Source organism: Pipistrellus kuhlii, unplaced genomic scaffold (assembly GCF_014108245.1).
Source record: "Pipistrellus kuhlii isolate mPipKuh1 unplaced genomic scaffold, mPipKuh1.p scaffold_m20_p_19, whole genome shotgun sequence".
Lineage (NCBI taxonomy): Eukaryota > Metazoa > Chordata > Mammalia > Chiroptera > Vespertilionidae > Pipistrellus > Pipistrellus kuhlii.
Genome location: NW_023425504.1, coordinates 20,791,970 through 20,811,008, shown reverse-complemented (window position 1 = coordinate 20,811,008; position 19,039 = coordinate 20,791,970). Strand labels below are relative to the sequence as shown.

General features: G+C 39.0%; 1 protein-coding gene across 10 annotated transcripts in view; it reads right to left on the bottom strand.

Moving 5' to 3' along the window:
- Nucleotides 1–987: 987 nt before the first annotated feature.
- The window catches only part of CUL4B (cullin 4B), a 77,692-nt gene continuing 59,640 nt past the window's right edge, over nucleotides 988–19,039 (bottom strand). For 6 of the 10 annotated variants that reach the window (XM_045583557.1, XM_036443299.2, XM_045583562.1 and 3 more), the window contains 9 exons: nucleotides 18,182–18,286; nucleotides 16,827–16,937; nucleotides 16,190–16,281; nucleotides 14,702–14,809; nucleotides 13,748–13,861; nucleotides 12,960–13,065; nucleotides 11,511–11,683; nucleotides 6,914–7,066; nucleotides 988–1,573 (listed from right to left, as the gene is read on the bottom strand). In XM_045583557.1, the coding sequence (XP_045439513.1) occupies nucleotides 1,478–1,573; nucleotides 6,914–7,066; nucleotides 11,511–11,683; nucleotides 12,960–13,065; nucleotides 13,748–13,861; nucleotides 14,702–14,809; nucleotides 16,190–16,281; nucleotides 16,827–16,937; nucleotides 18,182–18,286 (1,058 nt within the window). In that variant the 3' untranslated portion in view covers nucleotides 988–1,477. Of the gene's footprint in view, nucleotides 1,574–6,913; nucleotides 7,067–11,510; nucleotides 11,684–12,959; nucleotides 13,066–13,747; nucleotides 13,862–14,701; nucleotides 14,810–16,189; nucleotides 16,282–16,826; nucleotides 16,938–18,181; nucleotides 18,287–19,039 lie in introns of those variants that run through there. The other 4 variants (XM_045583558.1, XM_036443300.2, XM_036443302.2 and 1 more) reach the window with 2 other exon arrangements.

Here is a 19,039-nt window from a genome sequence, read left to right as displayed (position 1 = left end):
TCTCTGGCTAGAACCTAGGTATTCTTTCTAATGACTCCAAATAGTAAAGGACATAACTACTGTAAAAACAGTTCTAATTTTTAAAAACAAGAACAAAATTTTCTACTTTTTCTTTGTGATCGATTAATTTCAAAACTTCAAGAAAAAACAAATATGTAAGAAAAAAATAAAACAAACAAAAAAAACACCATGGGTGGTAAAGATAAGCCTTTTACTCTCAAGATCAATCTGAAGAACGATACTTTTGCTATATTCTATGTCTGAACAATCCTAGGACATTCCCCTGAAAAGTAGGTGCCTTGGTCATGAGAAATCTTCAAACAATTTTTAAAGAAACAAGATCAGCATGAAATAGAATTTGAAATTCCCAACTAGGGAATGTGTGGAGAAAATGAGAGGATCTTTACAACTAGGGCTTTAGGAAGTTAGAATAAAAGACAGTAAAGGCTTATTTACCAACAAAGAGTTAGGGTGCTTCCCCCCAAAAAAACTTTGGTAATAAAAAATAAGAATGCTAAATCCTAAAAAGCTTGTAACAATCTATAATTGGTCCAAGTTAAACACAAAACTGTTCAAGCAACATTAAAGTCTAAATGAAGTTGAAAACTACCTGATGAATTTTTAGTTGTGTAAAAATTTACAAAATATGCGGGTTTTGGTCTCTTTTGCAATGTTCATGTTGTATACATTTTTAATATGAAGAAAGATGGATTTTTCTCTATTTTGTTCTTCTAGTACAAATGATCAGCAATTTTCTATTTCAGCTATTTTTATAAGTACCTGTTAATTAGCACAGTAAACTCAAGGCTAAGCCATATACACACATCTCACAGCCATAAATGGAACATTTGAGGATGTGTATATATAAGATTATATAAGCAACTGTCCCTCTACTTGAAAACTTGTTTCCAAATAAATTTTTCAAAGCATCCCTTTGAGTGTAACAGAACATTACTTAGTAAAATGGAATTAGTTGCGACAACTTATTTTTCTTTTCAAGGGAAATCACAAAACAGGTGAACAACCAAGTCCAGGGTGGTTTTTCTATTTGATAAATACATCCAGAACTCTGTACAGTAAATAAAGTTTGCATGCAGTTTAAGTATCTTTAAATGACATTTTAAGCAAATAAACCTTTGCTTCATAATTAATGGTGTATAAGAACCCCCCTTTTTTAATAGCCATGGGGACCTCTTCCCTATTTCCAAAGAGGAATCATGAAGACCAAATACTTTCTTAAGAGTTTTCTGTACATCATACTAAATAACATGCAAAGAGTTCAACAACATTCTTCTTAAAGGTAAGTATTACTCTTTTAATTGGCATGTTAACCACTGAAAATGTCCACTCAACTATTTCCATTACACTGCTTCATTTGGTCATCGGTAGTATAAAAGAAGTCAAACAATATAGGATCAACAAGTTAAGTTTATCCACTGGCTACAGCATGAAACACAAAATGCTCCAAGGCCAACTTTTATGCAATGTAGTTGTACTGATTTGGGTTTTCTTTATCTCTTTCCATGTAGTCCCGGTCAATTAAGGATTCTATTCTCTTCTTAAGATCAGCAGGCTGTAAGAGAAAGCAAGTTTTCAGTGCAAAGCTCATAGTCACTGGCTCAAGCCCATTCACCAACACCCCATTAAAAAAAGGAACGGTCCTAGTTGGTTTGGGCAGTGAATAGAGCTTCGGCCTGCAGACCAAAGGGTCCTGAGTTCAATTCCAATTAAGGGCATGTACCTTGGTTGCAGGCTCCTCCTTGGCTCTGGCCCTGGTCAGGGCATGTGCAAGAGGCAACCAATTGATGTATTTTTCTCACATCGATATTTCTCTCTCGTCTTTCCCTGTCTTCCACTCTCCCTAAAAATCAATGGGAAAATATCCTGTGCAGAGGATTAAAATCATCATCATCACCATCTAAAAAAGGAACCGTTTGGTTGTTAATCTCCTTAATTTTTAAAACTTTTCACTTTTGTTTTTTGTTAATCCTCATCCGAGGCTTTTTAAAATATGTTTTTATTGATTTCAATAAAAGGAAGAGGGAGGAAGGGAAGGAGAGGGAGAGAGGGGGAGAGAGGGAGAGGAGGAAAGGTAGGAGGGAGGGAGAGAGAGGAAGAGAGGGTGGGAGGGAGGAAAAGAGAGGAAGAGAGGGAGGGGGGGGGGAGAGAGAAAGATCTATGAGGAGAGAATCATTGATTGGCACATCCCCTACTGGGGATCGAGTCCACAACCCACGCTTGTGTCCTGGCCAGGAATCGAACCATGACCTTCTGGTTCATGGGCCAATGCTCAACAACTGGCTGGGCACCTGAGGATATTTTTTCCATTGATTTTTATACAGTAGAAGGAAGGGAAGACAGGGAGGGAGGAAAAGAGAGAGAGGTAGAGAAGGAGGGGGGAGGAGAGAAATTCATTGCTGTGAGAGAGACACACCAATTTGTTGCAGCCCCAAATGCCCTGACAGGGGTGGGGATCAAACCTGACACCAGACTTGTGCCCTCAACCTTTTGGTGCTCTGGCCAATGCTCTAATCACTTGGCAATACCAGCCAGGGTTAATTTTTACTTTTTAAAATCTCAACTTTTTAAAAGATAAAGTATAATGGAAATAAGCCAGTTAAGGAATATTTTAAACTATACACATACTGTCACACCTTGCCATATTACTATACAACACTTTCTATTTTAAAGAGGTCTTCTAAGAACCAGCTATTCTGTAAGAAAACTAACTCATAACTTCATATGAGAAGCACATTATAAGTTTAGGGAGACAAAATGCTATTTAATTTTGCCAAGATAGTTTGAAAAGACAGGTAAACCTTACATTTGGGCAAAAGATAGTTCTCAAAGTCAGGTTCCATTTTTATTTTTAAAAAATGTACTGGCGCCTGGCATTGTGGCTCAGTGGTTGAGCATTGACCTATGAACCAGAGGGGTCACACTTCGGTTCCAGGTCAGAGCACAGGCCCAGGTTGCCAACTCGATCCCTTGTTTGGGTGTGTTCAGGAGACTGCTGATCAACGATTCTCTTATCATTGTTTCTTTCTCTCCCTCTCCCTTCCTCTCTGCAATCAACTAAAAAATATTTTAAAAAAAGAACTCTGGGGAGGGAGGGGATGTGTGGGAGGGAGGGGAGAAGGGGGGAAATCAATAAAATATATATAAAAAAATAAATAAAATAAAAAATAATAAATTTATATTAAAAAAAAAAAAAAAAAAAAAAAGAATTACTGGCCCTGGTCAGGTGGCTCAGTTGGTTGGAGTATCATCCATACACCAAAAGGTTATGGGTTTGATTCCTTGTTAGGGCACATATCTAGGTTGCACATCTGATCCCTGGTTGGGATGCATATAGGAGGCAACTGATGTTTCTCTCTCTCTCTCTCTCTCTCTCTCTAAAAATCAATGAATATATCCTCGAGTGTGGATTAAAAATAAATGTACTATATAAGAATACTACAAGAAATGGCTTAATGAGTGAACTATCCTATGTAATAAAAGGTTAATATGCAAATCAACCGAATGGCAGGACTGATGGCTATAGCATGCACTGATGACCAGAGGGCAGATGCTCACCACAGGAGCTGCCCCCTGGTGGTCACTGTGCTCCCACAGGGGGAGTGCTGCTCAGCCAGAAGCTGGACTTACCGGTAAGCCATCTTTTGAAAAGTTTAGCAACAGTTCTGATAAACTGAAATTGGGTATTAAATGGACATTCCAATATAAATGCCCAATAATAGACTTAGAGAAAGAGAGACATTCATTGATGTGAGAGACACACACGCCAATTGGTTGCAGCCCCAAACGCCGTGATAGGGGTCCCAGACTGTGAGAGGGCGCAGGCCAGGCTATGGGACTCAACCCCCGACAGTGCATGAAACGCCATGCACCAGGCCTCTAGTTATCTAATAATCCAGATTTTTGTATTCCAGGTTTAATGTAAGATTTAACTATTACCTACTATAAATAATTGGATTTTTGAATCCTGCTTATGGTTAAAAAAATTTGAGAAAACTTATGTTTGCTTTCAAAGCTATATTCTTAGCTAGCTCTTGAATGACAAAATTCCAGTGGCTTTTGTATCTAGCCTATAAAAATATAATCTTGCTAGCTAATAGTTTTCAGATTATTTATAATCACCATTTGATCAAGAAGGTTAAAGAAGGAAAGTAGTCTGGTGGGGCAGCCAAAATTTCAGCCACAGTATCACCCAGTAATTCCAAGATTTGAAAATCAAAATGGCTTTCTCTTAATTATGTTGAACCTACTATCAGCACAATGTTATAGTGATCCTCTTATCTTCTCTAGCATCAGTGATCTCTCTGGCTGGAAGGGAATGGTTGTAAGGCAGAACATAAGGGTAACAATGTGGTAATGAGGCAGCAGTGTTAGGTATGGAGAAGACAGAAAGCCTACCTTATTAGCATTAATAGCTAATGAGCACTTATTATGTCCCAGGACTAGTACCAAGTTTTTTACAAATATTATCTAATTTAAGCCTCACAATAATCTACAAGTAAGTCCTTTTACTATCACCACTTTATAAAAGAAAAAACAAGCCCAAAGATCACGAGAACATCAATAGTCTAGCCAAACTCTACCAAAATTTTATCACCACAAGTGTTTGGAAATTGTATAAAACTTGGAAAACAGTGCAGTACACCACCACATTGTCTAAATCTATTATTGGACATTTATACTAGCATGTCTATTTAATACCCAATTTCAGTTTGCCAGAACTATTGCTAAACTTTTCAAAATATGGCTTAATGATAACTAGTTATCTATATAGACTTTCTAATGGATACTCATATAAGCTAACTAAACAAACGATTTAATTTAAAACAACCAGATTTGTCAAATACCAAGCTATTAATATATATGTACATATACGTGTGTGTGTGTGTGTGTATTTTCAATTACAATTGACATTCAGTATTATTTTATACTAGAGGCCCAGTGCACGAATTCATGCATGGGTGGAGTCCCTTGCCCTGGCTGGCAATTAGGGCCAATCGGGACCATCTCACCCAGTCCCAATTGGGGTCAATGGGGGCTGGCCAGCTGGGGAGGGACTGCAGGAGGTTGGCTGGCTGGCTGGCCAGGGAGGGACTGCAGGAGGGCTCCAGGGCGTGTCCAGCCTTACTCACCCAGTTCCAATCAGCAGGATCCCAGCAGCAAGCTAACCTATTGGTTAGAGCATCTGCCCTCTGGTGGTCAGTGCTTGTCATAGAGACTGGTTGAGTGGTCGACTGAATGGTCGACAGGTCGGACACTTAGCATATGAGGTTTTTATATTGTAGATTAGTTTTGGATATACAGCACAATGCTTAGACAATTGTATAATTTATGAAGTGATCCCCCTGATAATTCTAGTACACTTAGGATCATACATAGTTATTACAATATTATTAACTATTTTCCCTACTAGAGGCCCAGTGCATGAAAATTCATGCACTGGAGGGGAGGTCCCTCAGCCCGGCCTGCCCCCTCACAGTCCGGAAGCCCTCAGGGGTAGGAGGTGACCCAACTATCAGGGGAGGGTGACACCCCCATCATACCTCTGCTGCTGCAACTGCCAGCAGCACAAGCCTCAGGCGGCCGGGCAGTCACCATGTGAGGCTTGCCTGTGCCTCAGGCTGGCCCTAGGCAGCTGAGCAGACACCATCTGAGGCTTTCCTGTGCCTTGGGCTGGCCCTGGGTGGCTGGGGGGCTGAGGGGACTAGGAGACTTCAGAGGTGGGGGCGGGACCAGCCTTGCTGCGCACCTACCACCCTGGTGGTGGGGCTGAGGGGAATGGGTGCCGCCATCTTGTGGCTGTGGGCACCACCATCTTTGAGGGCGGGGCAGTCAATTATAGCATATTCCCTCCTTATTGGCTGTGGGCACCATCATCTTTGTGATGGCATGAGGGTTAATTAGCATATTCCTTCTTTATTAGATAGGATGCTATAACAAGGTATTTCAAGGAGAAAAAAATAACAAAAGTAACAAAGAAGCTCAAAAGAAGTAAATGAACTTGAAAACTTCAAAGACTCATTTAGCAGCTAAACTTCCAGGTGTAAGAGCTTTAATAAAATATCTTCCCTCTTTTGTCATAGCTGCCCCCACATGACAACAAACGTTTTTTGGAATTATATATATGAACATGAGAAATGAAAACTTCTGTCCCTCACCCTAGCCAGTATGGCTCAATTGGTTGAACATTATCCTGTGCACCAAAAGGTCAATGGTTCAACTCCTGATCAGGAAACATACTCAGGTTGTAGTTTTAGTCCCTGGTAGGGGGCGTGCAGGAGACAGCCCATTGCTGTTTCTCACATCTTGTCTCTCTCTCTCCCCCCTTGCACTCTAAAATAAATTTTAAAATACTTTTTAAAAAACTATGTTTATAATATTCATGTTTGAAAATATGTATTCTTTTATATATAACTAGAGGCCCAGTGTACAAAAATTTGTGTAATTGGGGGTAGGGGGGAGGAGCCTTCAGCCCAGCCTGAGCCTTCTCACAGCTTGGAAGCCCCTGGGTCATGTCCAACTGATGGCTTATGCCTGTAGTCAGACATCCTTAGCACTGTGATGGAGGCAGGAGAGGCTCCCACCAATGCCATTGTGCTCGCCAGCTATTAGCCTGGCTTGTGGCTGAGCAGCACTCCCCCTGTGGGAGCACACTGACCACCAGGTGGCAGCTCTAGCCCAGCACCCCCATTGACCCGCTGCCAGCTTCCACTGCCATCGGTAGCCACTGCCCCCCAATCGCTGTCCCCTCCCTCTGCCCACTGGCACCCGCCTTGGCTGACACTGACGGCTTGCTGGTCCCACCCCCCACCGGCTGTTCTGCTGTTCAGTCTATTTGCATATTAGGCTTTTATTATATAGGACAAGCTCAATATAAAAACACAGAAGTACCTACCTTTACTGGAAATTTCAACTGGTTGTACACTTCTGAAACCAGGAGATTGTGGCTAAGTGTCTTCCTCATCTTCATAATTCGAACAATTGCAGCATCAATTTGATACTGTCTGTCTTGAAATACTCTTTCTGTAGTGCTTGCTTGTTCCTCAACCTAACAAAAAAAGTTTCACTTAGGAATTGTATCTGAAGTTAAACATGACACACTGCTAATGCACTAAATATGCTGAATTATCTATAGGACCTTTTTAAATACAGTAAATTACAGGGAAAAAACATAGCTTCTTTCTGTCCTAATTATACTGCCCTGTACCTATGAAGTAATATCAATATTAGTTAATAAAAAATACAATCTTTGAGTTGTTTTTCTAGAAGTAGACACCAGATAATATAGAATTGGTTATTTTATTCTGTCCTTGAAACCTTCTAAATGTGTCACAAGGGGTTGTTGAGTAGATTTTTGTATGCTTCTTTGTAAAAATGATTGACACTGACCTCTGTCTCAAAATATCGTACTAACTAACTAAGCTAACAAGAGTCAAAATTTCTAAAAATGATTTTTGTGCCTTGCTGGTGTAGCTCAGTGATTGAGCATCAACCAATGAACCAGGAAGTCATGGTTCAATTACTGGTCATGGCACATGCCTGGCATTGCAGGCTCAATCCTCAGTATAGGGCATGCAGGGAACAGCCAATCAAGGATTCTCTCTCATCTTTGATGTTTCTGTATCTCTCTCTCTGAAAAAAAAATGAATAAAAAATTTAAAAATATAACTTTTATCATTTACATCAAAAGAATAGTTTGTGTCCTAACTGGTTTGGCTCAGTGGATAGTGTGTCGGCCTGCAGACTGAAAGGTCCCAGGTTTGATTCCAGTCAAGGGCATGTACCTTGGTAGCAAGCACATCCCCAGTAAGAGGTGTGCAGGAGGTAGCTGATCGATGTTTCTCATCAATGTTTCTAACTCTCTATCTCTCTCCCTTCTTCTTTGTAAAAAATCAATACAATATATTTTTAAAAAAAGAATAGTTTGGGCTTTTTACCAGCAGTTTCTTTCTGATACAGCATAAATGTTTAAAAAGGACACAGTCGCCGGGACCGGTTTAGCTCAATGGATAGAGCATCGGCTTGGGGACTGAAGGGACCCGGGTTCGATTCCGGTCAAGGGCATGTACCTTGGTTGCGGGCATATCCCCAATAGGGGGTGTGCAAGAGGCAACTGATCGATGACTCTCTCTCATCGATGTTTCTAACTCTCTATCTCTCTCCCTTCCTCTCTGTACAAAATCAATAAAATATATAAAAAAAAAAGAAAAAAAAAATAAAACATTACCACTCCTATCTTAAAAAAAAAAAAAAATAAAAAAAAAAAAATAAAAAAATAAAAAAAAAAAAAATAAAAAGGACACAGTCATCTTCTAAGGCAGTGATTGGCAAACTCATTTGTCAACACAGCCAAATATCAACAGTACAACAATTGAAATTTCTTGTGAGAGCCATTTTTTAAACAAACTTCTTCTAACACCACTTCTTCAAAATAGACTCACCAGGTCATGGTACTTTGTGGAAGAGCCACACTCAAGGGGCCAAAGAACCGAATGTGGCTCACGAGCCACAGTTTGCTGACCACTGTTCTAAGGGAATATCACATCTTTGATGTGAATGTGAACAAAATAGGAACTTGTCTGAGATATTGACCTCTGTCCTACATTAAAACTTTTCCTGGTTTCAATTAATGCTATGGTTCCTTAATAAAAGTCATACAAATTCAAAAGGCAAAACCCAACAAAATATTCACTGTTAATCAAAGAAATATTAAATCATTCAGATTTTTCATCAAGCAAGTTGGCAAAAATTTAAAAAAGAAAATACAATCTTTAGTGCTGGTGAGGGCACTGCTAAGTCAGGCAGTCATGCTGCTAGACAAGAGTATAAATTGGTACAGCCTTTCTGGAACACAATGTGACAATGTATTAAGACGCTTCAAACGTTCATACTCATTGACCCAACAGATGTACTTCCATGAATTTATCATAAGTGGAAGCTCAGAGAGATTAAGATTTAGGTAACAAAGAGATTTCTTACAGTTTTATTTATAAATACTAAAATTTTTTTTAGCCCTGTAAAAGAATATTAGATGTCATTTTGTCAAATATTTATTTAATAGCATGAAAGAAGTCTAAAGATTTAATAATAAACACAAAGAGCAGGATATAAAACTATGTTCAATATTAAGTCTGTGTGCAAATAAAACCTGCAAAATCAAGTACTGAAATACACTGAGCTAGAGATAGCCATAGAAAACATTAACACCAGTGGTAATATTATAGCTATAAAATCTTTATAGCCCTAACTGGTTTGGCTCAGTGGAAAGAATGTCAGCCTGTGGACTAAAGGTTGGATTCCAGTCGAGGGCATGTATCTTTGTTGCAGGCACATCCCCAGTTGGGGGTGTGAAGGAGGCAGCTGATTGATGTTTCTCTCTCATCGATGTTTTTAGCTCTCTCTCCCTCTCCCTTCCTCTCTGTAAAAAATCATAAAATATATTTAAAAAATAAAAAACCAGGGATCCAAGATGGCTGCGCCCAGGTGAACACCTAGCCGCAGCCGCACACAACAATTTCAATAAAATACAACTAAAATATAAAACGGACATTGCCCAGAACTACAGGAAGGTTGACTGACTGGAAATTCTACAGCGAGAAGCAAGGAGAAAACCAGAAGGAGGCGCAGAGGAGCTGGAAAAGGCGCGCGGAGAGGACGGAGCCCGAGAGGAGGGAGGCCGAGTGCCTGGCCGGCGTTCCCTAGCGGAAAGGAGATAAAACTCCGACTGTGCTGGGCCCCCGACTGCTCTGAACCCCAGTTCTAGGCCAGACCCCGGGGACTCAGGCTCAGCCATAGGGAGCTGGGCTGTAAGGCGGAACCCCAGGGAGCGGCGAAAGGAGGTCCCAGAGGTGCGCACACTGCGCGCAGAGAAGGGATGGTCGGCTGTGCCGTGGGATTGCCCTGACGGGAAGGAGACTGGGGCTCCAGACTGCTCTGAACACCACCTCCAACTCCACTTCCAACTGAACTGAACCCCAATACCGGCTCATTGTGGGAGAGCATAGACTGTTTGGCAGCAGGCGAAAATTGAGGGCACCTTTCTCTCAGAGGCGCTGGCAGCGAGCACTGAAGGACCAGCATAGGGCGGGGCTGACGGGAGCCAAAGCTGCAGGCTCCACCCTGAAACCCCATCCCATCTGTAACTGCGAAATGCGACAACAAAATAGATCACAAACGAAAGAAATGGAGGACAAAAAGCGTCTGGATATAGAGTTCAAATCTACGCTTATAAGGTTTTTCAAGAATTTCCTAGAAAAGATGGATAAGGCCTATGAGGATATGAAAAGAGATCAACTAGAATTAATAAGGAGTCAACAAGAAATGATAAGGGATCAACAAGAAATAAAGAATACATTGTCTGAAATAAAAAATATTATACAGAGTCCTAAAAACAGAAGGGAAGATCGCAAGAATCAAGTCAAAGATGTGGAACATAAAGAGCCAGAAGACACTCCTCCACAGAAGCTAGAAGGCAAGAGAATCCAGAAAATTGAAGATAATGTAAGAAACCTCTGGGACAACTTCAAGCGAACCAACATCAGAATTATGGGGGTCCCAGAAGATGAGAGAGAGCAAGATATCAAAAACATACTGAAAGAAATAGTGACAGAAAAATTCCCCCACCTGGTGAAAGAATTAGACTTACAAGTCCAGGAAGCGCACAGAACTCCAAACAAAAGGAATCCAAAGAGGACCACACCGAGACACATCATTATTAAAATTCCAAGAGCAAAAGACAAAGAGAGAATATTAAAAGAAGCAAGAGCAAAGAAGGTAGTAACCTATAAAGGAGCACCTATACGATTGTCAGCTGACTTCTCAACAGAAACCATGCAGGCCAGAAGGGAATGGCAAGAAATATTCAAGGTGATGAATAGCAAGAACCTACAGCCAAAAATAATCTACCCAGCAAAGCTATCACTCAGAATCAAAGGTCAGATAAAGAGCTTCACTAATAAAAAAAAGCTAAAGGAGTTCATCACCGCCAAACCAGAATTATATGAATTGCTGAAGGGGGTTCTTTCAGAAGAGAAAGTAAACAAAGATAAAAATTATGAACAACAAATACGTAACTATCAACAAGTGAATCTAAAAACCAAGGAAATTTAAAAAATCTGATGAACATTATTAACTGTTGAATATAATAAAATCAGAGGTATGGAAGGGGAATGAACTGACGATTCTTGGGGAAAAGGGGAGAGGGGGGCGTGGGAAGAGACTGAACATAAACTGTGCACCTATGGATGAGGACAATGGGGAGAGGGGAAAGGGCAGAGGGTGGGGTGGGAACCTGGTGGACGAGAGCAATGGTGGGGGGGGGGAAAGGAACATTTGTAATAATATGAACAATAAAAACGTATTAAAAAAATAAAAAATAAAATAAAATAAAATAAAAAAAATAAATAAATAAAAAAACAATCTTCTTTATCAATTTTTATCATGAACACATATAATTCCAGAGCATTAGGATGAGGAGAATGTAAAAGAAATACCGTTTCTTTCATTTGGATTTGGTTGATCTTTATCCTGAAAAGTTTGTGTTTGAAATCATCATTACAAATGAATTTGTCACCGTCTTCGATATCTTTGCCCTTCGGATTTTTTGCCAGAACTCTAGCTTTGCCACAGGCCAAGGACTGCAGTGTTCTCCTTAACTCGCCATCCTCTGAAGAAAAAATAGTGGCTTCGTCATTTATAATAGCTCATCAACAATAGCTACATTCAACCTCAATCTAGCTTCCATCCCATCCCTCTATTAATATTGTTTCTTTTTTACCCCACGGTCACCAATGACTCCCTCTGTATTTCATCTAATGGCTTTTTTCCCCTGGTCATCCTCTAAAGTAGGGGTGTCAAATTCAATCAGAGAAGGGGCCAAAATCTAAAATCCAGCCTAAATCGCGGGCCGAATGGTTTACTGAACAGTCATAAACTGTCATTGTGATGGAAACGCAGCGGAGTGCAGTGATGACAGCGCGGTGCGGGCCACATTGCAAGGCCTGGCGGGATGGATTTGGCCCGCGGGCCTTGTGTTTGACACATGTGCTCTAAAGACTTCAATTACCATTCCATGCGAATTAACTACCAAACCTTCAGAAATGTTATCTTACTTCTCTCCAGCCCCACATTTGAAGGACACTCCACCTGACTGTTTTTACTATCATCTACTCCAGTATGTTCAAAATTTTATTCATCATCTTCCCCATAAAACTGGGTCTTTTTTCCAACTGTTAGTCATGAATCTACCAACCTATTCCGGTGAGAAACCCTGCAATTATCTTTCTTCCCCTTCATCTTCCACTTATCTAGTAAGTTGTTGCTTCCTTAGAGATGCCTCTTCTCCATTCTCATTTGCCTCATTCTAGTCTAAGCCCCTATCATTTTATGACAGAATTACCCCACTAGTTACTGGACTGGAACCTCTTCATCTTCCAAGACTTACCCTGTATAAGTCACTTCCATTATGTCCACACTTGAGACCCTACAATATGTTTCATTTCCTAGATTTGTAAGTCTCTACCCATCTTACCCTAACTTTTTAATCTCCCTATTCTGTGCTGCAGTTAAACTCTTCATGACTCCTGCTCACACTGTGCTCATTGCTACCTCCAAGTCTTTTCTCACAATATTTGCACTTGCACCATACGCTTTCTCCATAACTAAAGCTTGAAGGTCCAGCTTAAGTCCCACCCCCTTCCTAAGGCTTTCCCAAATATATCACTCCACAGTGATCTCCTGCTTTGCCAAATTCCTTACACACTGTGAGTCAGCACCACACATTGGTACTTGAAATTATTTCGTGTCATTTTCCCCTTTCCCATGGTATATTAGGAGTGCCAAAGAGAGGGATTATTCCTTTATATCCCTCCAGAGCTCTTAACCTAACAGAGTGCAGAGTAGACACTGAATAATGCTTGTTAATCAACTGATTCAACACAAACCTATTCCAGTAGCCTGCTTGATCTCTTCTAAACTGAACTCCTCTCCCTCATTAAACATCAGCAGCACCAGTGTTTGAAAAAGAGACACTTGGAGTTCTTTTTTACCCTGTTGGAGAAATAGCAGTGTTTAGCCATCAGGGTTTTTTTTAAACACATGAAACATTAATCAAATAACTACTCTCTTACAGGGAAACCTTTTTTCCCCCTTCAATTATTGGACTTAGAAACATGGATTAACAGTATCCAGAAAAGCCAGTATGTTCGGTATTGGGCTTAGGTGTGGTCCTACCTAAAACAGGAGGAAGTATTAGGTGACCTTTCTAAAGTCTTTTTTAAAGCCTTATAATTAAAACTGAACAACAAAGCATAGAAAACTAATATCTTAGCCTTCTTATTTGTCATTACAGATTATTTATCATGAGCAGCAAGAAATCACTATTTCAAATGCATTTTTGACTTTTTTGATTCAGGTAAGTCATGAAAAGCTGCAGGAACTCTATTCTCTAGCCCCCAACAACAAGAAATTAAGTTTTCTGTCAAGAAGTGGCAGTAGATTCTACTAGTACATCCATGGGTGGGGAAAGAGTGGGTAAAAGAGTTACTGTTCTTGGTTTTCCAGCAAGGTCAAATCAACTGTAGAAAGGACCAAATTCTTATAATATACAGAAAACTGTGAAAAGCTATCACTGTCATATAGGCATTAAGGATACAGTTATAAACAAGTTAGGAGGTATGACCTCAATATCAAAGATGAACATGAAAATTAAGTGTGGGGAACATCCACTTACCTCTTTAAATTCTGCCTTTAACACACAGTGTCCTAGGGTCGACTGCCATTGAAGTTTCCTGCCACTATGTTTGCCTAGGTAAAATGTCTTAAAAATCTCCTGAAGTTTTACCATCTACAGTAAATAAAATAAAGCTTTATTTAAGCTGTTTCCAATATTACACATTCACCACTCTTTATATTTACCTCACATATATTAATTTCTGGGTGTTTTTAAGACTATCCAATAGGCCCACTGATCACTGATATAAGGCAATGATTTCCCAATTACCAAATCTAATGGCATTTATCAGTACTCACACTCTTGCTTTAATCATTCCCTCTTTTGAAACATTTACCTCCAATGACTTTTGTGCCTCTGCACCATTCTAGACCCTTTCTCTCACTATTGCTTCTTTATTGGTTTTCTTCACAGGTTTCTCTCCAACACCTTCCAAATGACAGCCCTTTCCAAAGTTCTGCCTCAGCTGTCTTCTTCCTGTTTACACATTCTCCCTCCTAATGAGAGAGATCTACTCCCTGGAGGATTTTCAGTTTTCTCTCTCTCTCTCTCTCTAGTCTTAACCCCTTTTCTAAGCTTCAGTCCTAAGTTCAACATTTCCCGAAGGAGTTAGGGTGGATTTATTCAAGTAATCATCACTCAGCCATCCAATCCCCAGGTGACACATGAGCAAGACTTTTTGAGCACTGAGCAGAGAGGTGAGTACTATCTTGGAAAATGAAAGAAGACCCAGGGAAATTAGCCCTGAACCCAAAAACTTGGCGTTTTTATACTCTAATGATATTAATGCAAAAATAATATAAATAGAAGAGTAAAATATTAAAATAGCTGGCATTTTGTATTGGTGTGCTTAATGATACAAACTTTTATTAAAAGTATTTTTCAATGACAAACAAAATATAAGTGTCATGTATTTCTATGCTTATAACACAAGTTCTAAACAGCAACTCTTACCTCTGGCGGTAAATGGACTTCCATAGGCACATATGTTGGCCAATAACCCATTGTTAGGATATTCACAGTTAATTCAATATTCCCAGGTACATTCTGGTTCTGCATATACTACAATAAGATCAAACACACACACTGAGATTTTAAAACTAAAAATGCAAACATTTCATAATAATGACCCATTCAAGAAGTTTCCCATTATAAAATTACATGCAAATGCTGACCATCTCTAAAATAAAAGGCAACTATTAAAGGACTACAAATGAAGCCTATATTAAATGCACTACAAAAGTGCACTGGTTAACATTTTGTTACAATGGCACAAGGTCACATGACCTTGTTAGAGGCATTATCAACTTAAGTGGTCTCTCACATATAGCTGGGCTGTTATAGGATCTCTTCTCCATTGTTTTCCCCATACCACCTGTAGTCCCCACTTTTGGAGACCCCTATGTGGTTTGAACACCTTGCAGAAACCCCATTTCTCACCCCACCAGCCAGCCCAAGTCTCTGGTTTTTCACTTGCTCCACCGCCTATTTGCAGGGGGTCACCTGAAGTGGGGAAGGAAAAAAAAAAAAAGGGAAAGGGCAAAGCAGATAAACACTATTCTGTAGCTACCATAGGACCCATGATCCTACTGATTCTGATCTTGCTCTTGAGTCTTCAACTCTCATTTCCCGCTGTAGCAATATAGTGGTAAAGAGGTCACTATTAAAACCCTAAGAGAAGAAAATCTCGTTTGCTATCACTATTCCCTATGTTTTTAAATATTTCAAAACTACCTCTCACAAAATCTGTGAAACTATGGATCTAGCTTCTCATTGCCAATGTTCCCAAAGGCTTTACACAACCACCCTGTCACATCTCCTCCCTCTCCACTGCCAGCTTTTAACATGTGAATCATCAACAGTGATTAGATGCTAGAAAAATTCCTGGTCTATCTAGCTCCAGCTTTTCTTGTTCTGACTTCAGCTCAATACACTTTATTTCTTTTTTTCTTCTCATTTTTTTATTAAGGTATTATATGTGTATTTCTATTTATATATATATATATATATATATATATATATATATATATATATATATATATATAAAATATTGTTTTTTTACAGAGAGGAAGAGAGGGATAGAGAGTTAGAAACATCGATGAAAGAGAATCATCCATCAGCTGCCTCTTGCACCCTCCCTACTGGGGATGTGCCGGCAACCAAGGTACATGCCCTTGACCGGAATTGAACCTGGGACCTTTCAGTCTGCAGGCAGATGCTCTATCCACTGAGCCAAACCAGTTTCGGCTGTATTTCTATTTTTGTGCTATTATGGGTATACATTGAAAATATTAAAGTAGGTCAAATATACTTACATTTCACTTACGTTGCTATGAAATATTTACAAAAACATGTTTCTATTTATGCTTTTCAGTGCAAACCACAGCAAGGAGATAACTAAATATATTTAAGTTCAAGGGATGAAGTAAGAGTTTAACTCACTTTTACCTGTTTGAACTGAATCATGATGTCTTTAGAAAGTTCCATGTCTTTAAACATTCCTTCAAGTTTGCTGGTGAAAGCAGCTCCACATTCTATTAAAGATGTTTATACATTTATAATATTTCAAAGTGGTTAAAAACAAGGAATTTAAAATTAAAAACATGAATGTAAAACAAAGTAATAGTATGAACTATGATTTGTAATTGTTCATAAGAATAAAAAAATCCCTACCCCAAAGTGTATGCCCCACTAATTGAGAATCAAACTCTTTAATCCTATAGTAGTAACCTTATCTCCTATTTAGGAATAAAATAAACAAAAAATATTTTATACAAATAATAAAAACAAGAAGAATCTTTTATTTTTAAGAATCACAACAGCTCTGGATATGTTTGCAAAAATAAGCAGGAAACCGATGAGCTTACTGATGTGTCTCTCTCACATCCATGTTTTTCTCTCTGTCTCTCTCTGTCCCTTTCACTCTCTCTAAAAATCAATTGAGAACTGTCCTTGGGTAAAGGACATTTTCATCACATGAACATAGAATAATTGACAAAACAGTAAAAATTAAGCTAACATCCCCCCCCCCCCGCCCCGAAATTAAAGAAGAAATGAACAGAAAGAATGACAAACATACCATGTTTAAGTTTTGAGAGCATTGATTTTTCAGCATCTACAGATGCACTCTTCCCAACTAACAGGCGTTTGGCTAAATCTTTCTTATAGAAGGCCTCAAAAACATCCTTGCCTATTTTAAATAATAAAACATTCCAATTAAAAATTCTGACAAAATTGCTTTGAAGTATTTAATAAATCACACCATTATGCCAAGTTATTTAAATTTATATTTTATCCAAGTTCGTTAAATGCAAGAAATATTAGAAGCAGACATTTGTATCAGATGTTTCAAAAGTTCCTTGTGCCCTGGCCAGTATATCTCAGTGGTTAGAGCATTGGTCCACACATTGAAGGGTGGCAGGTTCAATTCTTAGTCAAGGGATTGGGCTCATACCTGGAGTGCAGATTTAATCCCCAGTTTTGGTCAGCATGTGTAGGAGGCAACCAATCGATGTCTGTCTATCCCTCCCTCCTTCCTTCCCTCCCACCCTTCTTTCTACTCTATAAAATCAATGGGAAAACCCTAGGGCAGTAGTCAGCAAACTCATTAGTCAACAGAGCCAAATATCAATGGTACAACAATTGAAATTTCTTTTGAGAGCCAAATTTTTTAAACTTAAACTTCCTCTAACACCACTTCTTCAAAATAGACTTGCCCAGGCTGTGGTATTTTGTGGAAGAGCCACAGTCAAGGGGCCAAAAAGCTGAATGTGGCTCGAGAGCAGCAGTTTGCTGACCACAGACCTAGGGTGAGGGAGGATTAATAAAAAAGTTCCTTGCTACAAAGAATTAAGACTGCATTAACTTTTCTTTAGAAAAGTTTTAGTCACCTTAGCTGGTTTAGCTCAGTGGATAGAGTGCCAGCCTGCAGACTAAAGGGTCCCGGGTTCAATTCTGATCAAGGGCATGTACCTAGGCTGCAGGCTTGATCCCCTGGCCCTGGTCAGTGTGCGTGTGAGAGAGGCAACCAACTGATGTGTCTCTCTCACATCCATGTTTTTCTCTCTCTGACTCTCTCTGTCCCTTTCACTCTCTCTAAAAATCAATTGAGAACTGTCCTTGGGAAAAGATTTAAAAAAATTAAAAATAAATTTAAAAAAAGAAAAGCTTTAGTCAATTAGTAGCTTTAACATCAATACTCTAGAGATTACAACAAGTAACAAAAATGAAGGCTACTAATAATGGAAAAGTGAAAACATAAGGCAATTAAATAATATTCCTCAAGCATCCCAATGAATTAAATGCAAGGAATGTAATCAAATTTTAAATATTCCAAATAGAATTTTACATTAACTCCCAAATAATACTCCTTCCAGGTTGCTAATTTCTGTTGAGTGTTTTAAAAGAAAAATATTAAAATTAAAATAAACTTACCATAGATAAATCTAAATATGATCATAATTTTATCCAACATTTTTTCAAGTTCCTCATCTGTAGCTTCTTTGTTGCCAGCACGAAGCTTTGAATCTACATACTTGGCTAAAATGGGGGGGGGGGAGGGGAAGTTTGTTGTTCAGTGATCACAGATATCCTTATCATACTGGGCATTACCTATACCCAAACAGAAGTATGATATACTGAGTTTTTCAGTACTTCAGAGGTATACATGCATTTCTTTAAACAATGTCACATAGTTAGCAAATATTACAGTCTTAACTCAAATCCAAGTCTTCTGGCTCCAGACCTAATGTACTTTCCAATAAAGCATCCATTTTACAGTGATGATAAGCAATCTTAAAACACTATTTTTCTATTAAAACAAACCATATGAATAACAGAGTTGAAGGCAAAATTTGCAAAAAAATTTAAGTAAAAGTAATACACCAATGAAATTTTATCCTTTTCGCAGAGACCCTATACCTTCTCAGAGTAATCTTCTTCTGACATTAAGGGGTACTGAGGTGTGAAAATCTGAGAAACACAGTAAATCACACCCTTACACGAAGAGGGCCCAGATTATTTGGTTTGTTTTTGTCCTAAGCATTTCATTTTCTCATTGGCAATTTTAATTTCTGCTATACTTTCTAGTACTCTTAACTATGAGCCTCTAAAAATAGCTCACTGGTCCTCTAAACTGCTGTGGGCTTATAAAATAGATCTTGAGCTTGTTATAAACAAAAATAAATAGGGTCCAATGTACTGTCGTACAATGAAAGAACATTATGTCTGACAGGTTGGCTTTGAGTCTTTTAGTTTCAAGAACTAATAGTCCTTACATTCGGTTTCTTAGAA